Source organism: Acanthisitta chloris, unplaced genomic scaffold (assembly GCF_000695815.1).
Source record: "Acanthisitta chloris isolate BGI_N310 unplaced genomic scaffold, ASM69581v1 scaffold18437, whole genome shotgun sequence".
Taxonomy (NCBI): domain Eukaryota; kingdom Metazoa; phylum Chordata; class Aves; order Passeriformes; family Acanthisittidae; genus Acanthisitta; species Acanthisitta chloris.
This window is the reverse complement of record NW_008684484.1, coordinates 4,822-12,884: the sequence shown is the minus strand read 5'-3', so window position 1 is coordinate 12,884 and position 8,063 is coordinate 4,822. Positions and strand designations below refer to the sequence as shown.

At 42.4% G+C, this 8,063-nt stretch overlaps 1 protein-coding gene across 1 annotated transcript in view; it reads left to right on the top strand.

The window, feature by feature from the left end:
- Positions 1 to 4: 4 nt before the first annotated feature.
- Positions 5 to 8,063, top strand: part of PSMA1 (proteasome (prosome, macropain) subunit, alpha type, 1) — a gene marked incomplete at its 5' end in the record, with an annotated part of 9,859 nt that continues 1,800 nt past the window's right edge. The window contains 7 exons of the mRNA XM_009079367.1: positions 5 to 37; positions 3,304 to 3,405; positions 3,891 to 3,994; positions 5,732 to 5,820; positions 6,365 to 6,435; positions 7,274 to 7,403; positions 8,039 to 8,061. Of these exons, the coding sequence (XP_009077615.1) occupies positions 5 to 37; positions 3,304 to 3,405; positions 3,891 to 3,994; positions 5,732 to 5,820; positions 6,365 to 6,435; positions 7,274 to 7,403; positions 8,039 to 8,061 (552 nt within the window). The remainder of the gene's footprint in view (positions 38 to 3,303; positions 3,406 to 3,890; positions 3,995 to 5,731; positions 5,821 to 6,364; positions 6,436 to 7,273; positions 7,404 to 8,038; positions 8,062 to 8,063) is intronic.

Genomic DNA, 8,063 nt, shown 5'->3' with positions numbered 1-8,063 from the left:
CCAGTATGACAACGATGTCACGGTTTGGAGCCCGCAGGTAAAGCGTCTCTGCGCCTTCTCGGCCTGCTTTTTGGGGTGCCTCCGTCTCGCAGCGGTGTCACGGCCGCGTGGGTTGTAGGCAGAGGCGCAGGACTCGTTGCACGCTGCTTGCCACTGTTCTTAGGCTGTAGGCGTGTGGCAGGCATTGGCACATCTCTGCTTGCTGGCGTAAGAATCTGAGTGGTGCTGAGGTAAGCCCTGGCAGCTCAAAGTGCTCAGGGCAGCTGCGTTCTGAGTGTGCCTGAGCAGTATAAAATAGATGTTGTCATCTCATAAAGGCTCTGGAAAACCTATCCAGTGATGAAGACCTGAGGGAATTTGGTTTATTTAGCCTTGAGAAGAGGCTCAGGGGTGACCTTATGGCTCTCTACAACTACCTGACAGGGGGTTGCATAGATATGGGGTATGGTCTCTCCTGCCACGGCTGTAGGGAGAGGACTAAAGGGAATGGCCATGAGCTGAGACAGGGGAGATTCAAATTAGGTGTTAGGAAAATGTTTTCCCTGTTAGGGTGTTCAGGCACTGGAATAGGTTGCCCAGGGAAGTGGTGGAGTCATCATCTCTGGGAGTGTTTAAGAGGCCTCTGGATCTGGCACTGGAGAATATGGTTTAGAGATTCCAGCGGAGTGACAGGTTAATGGTTGGACTCGATGATCTTAGAGGTCTTCTCCAGCTTTGGTGATTCTGTGATTCTGTCTTTGGGGTTTGGGCTACATGATCTTTCAACCAAATCCATTCCCTGATCCATTTACAGACCTGTAATAAGAAGTTGATGAGTAAGGTGCAAAAAACATGAAAGTAAGCTTAAATCTCCCCAGTGCTAGGCTGCTGCTAGGTCATTCTCTCTGTTGTCCACTAGATAGTACTGGAAGGGAACTGTGTAGTTTATAATTGGGAAAACTTTCTGACTTATTTCTTTTATTAAGTGCTTTACTGTATTCAAATTGCTCAGGAAAAAAACCCAAATTATTAAGAGTATGTGTGAGTGAGAATATGGCAGTTCTTCAAGTGGGATGTAACAGCACCTGTTTCTCTCTTTGTGCATGTAGTTTTTAGTGCCTTGTCATCCCATGTTTGACTGCCTGTACCCATAGGGTAATCTGGAGCATGGAATCTGGAGTGCTGATTTCTGTAGGATGAATTCACAGGTCTTCATTTTCTAAACTGAACACTCAACACAAACATTCCCATTGACTGAATTCCACGTACAAAGCTTACAGTGCAGAGCTGGAACATGTCAGTAGTTAAATGCCACATCATTTGGTAATGCAGGTTGTGCTTCAGGTCTGAAGTCTGTGCAGCTCTGTGTCCCTGGTGGTGTAGCATGTTGGGGAGGCTTCATGCTGTCTCTGCACTTAACATGATATTGGGATTTGCACTTGGAATTTGAAATTTAATGGACTCCAAATCTGTTTCACACTGTGTATTGTTACTAAAATCATACACTGTGTGCTGTAAAACCCACACAGGTTGTGTTGACTTCAAAATAAACATTCTGTAATTCTAAGAGCAAGTGTCAGCTCAGGTGTTTGGTATTTCAAGATAGGATACCTGTGAAAAATCCGAGCCTTGGAAAATGACTCATTTCTGGATTTGGCAAAACTAGCTAATGTATCATTGGTTTTGAGTTTATAGTGCTACTGGAGATCCTCATCATTCAGTAGGATTGTATGTGAGGTACTTTTTCTATATGTTATAACAGGGTTTGATACTTTCAATCCTATAATATTGGATTGACCACTCTGAAGAGCTGCCTGGTTTCTAGTCAGTACCATGACAGGTGTAGGTGCCTTTGAGCTGTTTTCACCCTTCTTATTGTGTTCCTCTGGCAGGTTCTGTATCTGAAACTTTAATTTTCATTTTTTAATCTTATCTGTTTTAATTTACTTTTAAATTAAATGAAAGGCTTTTAATTACTTTTAAAACTACAACATTCTCTTGAGAATTTTAGGAGATATTGTGAAGTCATTAACACCACGAATTTCTGTGTTTTTCATAAATTGCCTGGAAAATACTGTTTTTTCCATAAAAGGACATGTAAAGCTGCTACTGTGCTGCAGTTAGTGCTCCATCCATTCCTGTAGGTGAGGCAGTGATGTGATCCCATAATAATTCTTGGCATTGTCAATACAGGGGCAAAGAATAATCATATTTTATAGGGGGATGTTTTCAAATATTGGTGTAAAGAACAGGAAATAGGAGGTGAAGAGCTAGAAGCTTTTAATCACATTTTGAGAGTCTTGTGAGTCCTTCATGACAGTTGATAAATGCATGTTGGACAGGTCACAGCAATTCAGTACTGCTCTTGGGCAGGAAGTATCCTGTGTTACTGAAATTCCATTTATAACTGAGGGGCTGAAATGGCACATTAGGATATTTGAAGCATCTGGTAGACCTTTTGGTTTGATTTATCTAGAGAATTACAAACCTCATACCCAAAAAAACCCAACAACCTAAGAGAAGGTGATTTCCTGTAGATTATCCCCACTTATTTCACCATAACAGCTACTACATTCCACTTCATCACAGCTGGTGGGATGGAGCTGTGGGCTGTGGTGCCAGCAGTGCCTGTGCCACTGAGTGCACAACATCAGCTTCTCTGCTCTCAGCGGTTCCATTCAGTGGACATTGCTACCTTTTCCTGCAAAGCTTCTGGCCACCTCTGCAGAGCTTATGGGGGTTTGATTTGCTTTGAGACCTCTACTCCTCTTTCAGACTTCAGTGCGGTTGACCAGTCACTTGTTCAGAAGTTATTGGGGAATGGGTGGTGAGACACAATTGCATAAGACGTGTTCCTTCAGGATACTCGATTAAAAGTCTAAGTATCCAACTTCAGCTGGAAGTTGGGTGGTGAGACACAATTGCATAAGACTCGTTCCTTCAGGATACTCGATTAAAAGTTTAAGTCTCCAACTTCAGCTGGAAGTTGTGTCTTTGAGTCACATTGGGTCAAGCACTCTGAAGGCAGTGACAAGAGTCTTGTGATTCTTATGTCATGTCAAGATTATTCACCCTTTCATTTTAGTTTCCCTGTTCCTTTCTGTGCAGTAGTGAGTGGCTCAGAGATGGGCAGAGTGTTTTGGGTTAATGGTAAGGCATCACAGAAGATAATTGAGATCTGCTGTTTGTAGGTTTAAGCTGTTCTGCAGTAAGTGTTCTGCTGTAAGTGTTGAGTGGGGAATCAAAGATCTGAAAATCCAAACCCTTTGCATATTGATTCAGAGGATGAACTTGAGAGTGATTACCTTTGATTTGGTTTTGTAGGGCCGAATTCATCAAATAGAATATGCCATGGAAGCTGTGAAACAAGGCTCAGCTACTGTGGGGCTGAAGTCGAAAACACATGCTGTTCTGGTTGCTCTCAAGGTAAATTCAAAACTGTGTTCTTGGGATAATAATGTTAGTAGAAAAGTTTTAGTTTGGCAAATGAGCTTTGTGCAGTCTGAACTCATATGTGTAATGTGAATGCAATCCCAGTTTCCTTTTGGAAACCCATATGGAACTGCAAATGGTTCCAGTACCTATGCAAAGCAGATTTTCACAAAATGGTGAAGAAAATGAGTCAAGTTAAAAGATATGGTCCTTTTTTCCCTTTTCATTAGTTATTAAGTAGTAAATCTATTTCTTTCTTTTCCCAGAGCTTGAGTGAGTGTCCTTTATTTCATACTGACAGGCTCCTACTGAAGTGCATTTAGATTTTTCTTGTCTTCTGTCGCAAGTTTATAAATTGATTTTTTTTTTTTTATTGTTTCACGATCGTATTCAGTTCTTGCTGTAAATGTTAGCAGATTTCTCCACAGTGCTTGGCAGACTGTTCAGTTTGTCATAGAGCTTTCTCCTTTTATGCACAGAGAGCACAGTCTGAGCTGGCAGCTCACCAGAAAAAAATCCTGTATGTTGACAACCATATTGGTATCTCAATTGCTGGACTCACTGCGGATGCAAGACTCTTGTGGTAAGTATCCTGGTTGTTGACTTACACAGAGTTCTGCAATACTGAGTGAAAGTGCATTTGCAGACTATTGCAAATGAAATTTTCTGGTCAGTCTTGATTAGTCTTGAGTTGCTGCTTTGTTGTACTATGCCAAAGACCTCAGCATGAAATTCTGGCAGGTTTTTAGCTAGCTCATTTGTTTGGCCCAAATTTTGCTCTGGTTTTGTTACTAGTAAGGCAGTGCAGTCTAGTTTCCTCAGAGTGAAGAGGTTTCCAGGCAGCCTGAGAAAGTGCATCACTTCTTTGCCTCTAGCAGCTGTTTCTGTGGACACACATTTCAGAAAGTTATTAAAAACACACAGCACAGTATGTGTGGGCTTCAGAGGGGCTTGCTCTCACCTGCTGGCCATGTGTTACGACACAGCACAGTATGTGTGGGCTTCAGAGGCGCTTGCTCTCACCTGCTGGCCATGTGTCACGATCAGATGGGATAAACAGTCCCATAAACCTACTGGGAGTGATTAGCAGCAACTGGGGGTTACCTCTATGCTGGAGGTAAATGGCATCATAGTGGGAGACACTGGGATCATCCTGGGTTCATGCTGGGAGTGATTGGAAGTAACTGGGAGCATACTGGGGGTGAGTGGAACCATACTGGACGTTTCTGGGAGCTACTGAGACAGGCTGGACTGAGGGGCTGTGGCCAGTGGTGTGAGAGTCCTGCCCTTGGATCACACCAAGGCTGTGGAGTGCTGACAGGAGGCTGGAGCCAGAGAGACACTGGGATCATCCTGGGTTCATGCTGGGAGTGATTGGAAGTAACTGGGAGCATACTGGGGGTGAGTGGAACCATACTGGACGTTTCTGGGAGCTACTGAGACAGGCTGGACTGAGGGGCTGTGGCCAGTGGTGTGAGAGTCCTGCCCTTGGATCACACCAAGGCTGTGGAGTGCTGACAGGAGGCTGGAGCCAGATGGGAGTGGGGCTCTGGTACCAAGAAACAAGTGACAAGAGGATGGATCACACCAAGGCTGTGGAGTGCTGACAGGAGGCTGGAGCCAGATGGGAGTGGGGCTCTGGTACCAAGAAACAAGTGAGAGGACAAGAGGAAACAGCCGCAGGCTGCACCAGAGGGGGTTCAGGTTGGACATCAGGAGGAATTTCTCCATGGTAAGGCTTGTTAGGCATTGGATGGGGCTGCCCAGGCAGGGGATGGTGTCTCCTTCCCTGGAGTTCTCAGTATCCTGCTCTGATCTTGTCAGTAATAAAATTGCTTTAGTGAGTGTCCTTTCTTTCATTCTGACAGGTTTCTACTGAAGTGCAATTAGGGTTTTCTTGTCTTCTGTTGAAAGCTTATAAGTTTTATTGGGTTTTTTATTGTTCCTGGGTTTGAAAGGCCAGAGAAGGCATAGGAAGAATTTCTGGAATGAATTTTAATGGCTTCAGTGTTACCATTTAGCTGTGGCTTTTTTCCAGATGAGCCTTTTGTTGCCTGCATGAACTTCTGCCTTCTTTGCATTTGTGTAGCTGAAATATTGTTACACTCTTTGAAACCTGTGGTCAACTTCCTAAATAACAATTAGAGGTCATGGTGAAATGAAAGTAGGGCAGGCCTTTGACCCTTTTTCTCAATGAGCAGAGCCAAATCAAAACTGCTTACCTTAGCAGACAAGTATTGAGACAAAACCTCAGTGTGTCTTTGATCTATGCATTGGGTTGATTTATTTTGTTTTAATATTTGTGCTTTTTGCTTCCTAGCAATTTCATGCGTCAGGAGTGTTTGGATTCTAGGTTTGTGTTTGACAGACCTCTTCCAGTCTCTCGCCTAGTGTCACTAATTGGAAGCAGTATCCTTTATTTTTACACTTGTCATACTTTTATAGCTTTTTACTAGTCCATAAAATCATTTTCTTACATCACAGCTTAAAAGTCATATTAAGTTGAAAAATTTTATTGGAAAATTCTTCTTTATTCACATTGCTGGTGTATCTTTGGGAGCATATCCCATAATGAGGCATTTTGGTGCATCTCTGCTTGGCTTAGGAAAATGATTTGGGGAATTAACATGTAATGTGGGATGGTTTCTCCTGCCATGCCTGCAGGAAGAGGACTAGAGGGAACAGTCAAGCTGAGACAGGAGATTTAGATTATATTTTAGGAAGAATTTTTGCCTGTTAGGGTGTTGAGGCACTGAATAGGTTGCCCTAGGAGGTGGTGGAGTCACCATCCCTGGAAGTGTTCAAGAGGCATTTGGATCAGGTGCTGGAGGATCTGGTTTAGGGGTTACAGCAGTGACAGGTTAATGGTTGGACTCAATGATCTTAAAGGTTCTCCAGCCTTGATGGTTCTATGATTCTATGATTTTGAGGTTCTTTCCTTAGCTTACTTAAGAAACTCAGATACCAACCCAGCGTTACGGCAGGAGGCCCTACGGCGTAGGACTGCTCATCGCAGGTTATGATGTAAGTAAGCTGCTCTGGTTCCTAGGAATCTAAAAGAAAACGTGCAACTTTAATGCAGCTTCATAGAACAACTAGATGTTAAGAGGCAGACTCATCAAAATTCTGAGGAAGGAAATAATTTTCTGTATCTTACCCTAAAACAGAACTTTTAGAAGTGTTAATGGCTTGCTAATCCTACCTACACTTACTAAGTATTTTAAGGTGCAAAGTGAGATACTGCAAAAATGAGATTTGTTTGGGTAAATATTTTATTATTGGTTTTGGATGTTTGCAGACTTATTTTAAATACTTTCTATTCAAAAAAATGGATGTAGACATCATCACTCGGGTCTCTCTTGTTTAGCAGCAGCAGTTTGCTTAATGCAACACATACAGAATCTGTGCCCTCAAGCTTCTTGACATGAGGATGGTTGAAGGAAATTATGATCTTTCCTGAAATTCTGGATGGCATGGTTTAGTCCACAGCAAGTTTGTACATTTGTGTAGATAAGACAGAATGCATGTAAAATATCTATATATTAGCATACATAAGCACAGTGCAGTTTGTGGAACAGAGAAACACTTTGGTGCTATCCATCCTGTCCATATGAAAGCTGCATTTTAATGAACAAAGTGTTAAGAAATAGTTTTTTGGGGTTTTGTAAGTATTATTTGGGTTACTTTAACAGTTGTTTTGAAGGAATTATATAAGAACAGTGATATGATCAGCAACATAAAATATCCTCTGCTGTGTACCACAAAGCAAAACTCTTTTTAGAAAACATGTTTCAGCAACAGGCTTGGTATGAATTTATACCTTTGGTTTAGATTCTGTGTGTGAGGGTTTCTCTCTTTGTAGGACATGGGTCCTCACATCTTCCAGACTTGTCCCTCTGCAAACTACTTTGACTGCAAAGCAATGTCCATTGGTGCTCGTTCACAGTCAGCACGGACTTACTTGGAGAGGCACATGACGGAGTTCACCGAGTGTGAGTAATGAAATCCTCTCTACCTATCATCAGTTGATTTTCTGCTACTGCTCCATTCTTTTGCATTTAATGAGACAAGAATATAAATTTTGGGAGCCAGCTTGGACATAGCTGTAAATCTGCACAAAGACAAAATTGTAGAAAATATGTTACAGATTTTCATGTTTTAACATGTGGATGCTTATAGCACCTAATGCAAAGAGAAGTGCTCAGAAAAGCAGTGGAAGAGGACAAGGCCTCTGCCCTGTTTAACCCAGGGGAAGTACTGTTCTTTGTGTGTCAGGGCAGGTAGTTAGGTGCTGCATTTAAAATGGGGAATTAATTGCTGTATGAAATGATGATGAGGAGGTTATTTTGGGGGGGGGGGGGGAAACCCCTTGATTATTACTGCACTGGAGACAAGGCAGTTGTCAAAATCAAGTGCACTTGACCTACAGTATAGGGCAGGGCTGGTTTCTCAAGGTGTACTTTCATAACCAATTCTGCGTTCAGCACCAGAAAGGAGAGGAGCTCTGCAAGTCAAGTTAGCCAAGCTGATTTTTGTACTTGTTAGCTAAGAATAGGCAGAAGGGGAAATGAGGGTCTAGAGGTAATACCATATAGATTGTAAATGCCTTTCTGATTCCATTTTTAAGGTAATCTAAATGAGCTAGTTAAACA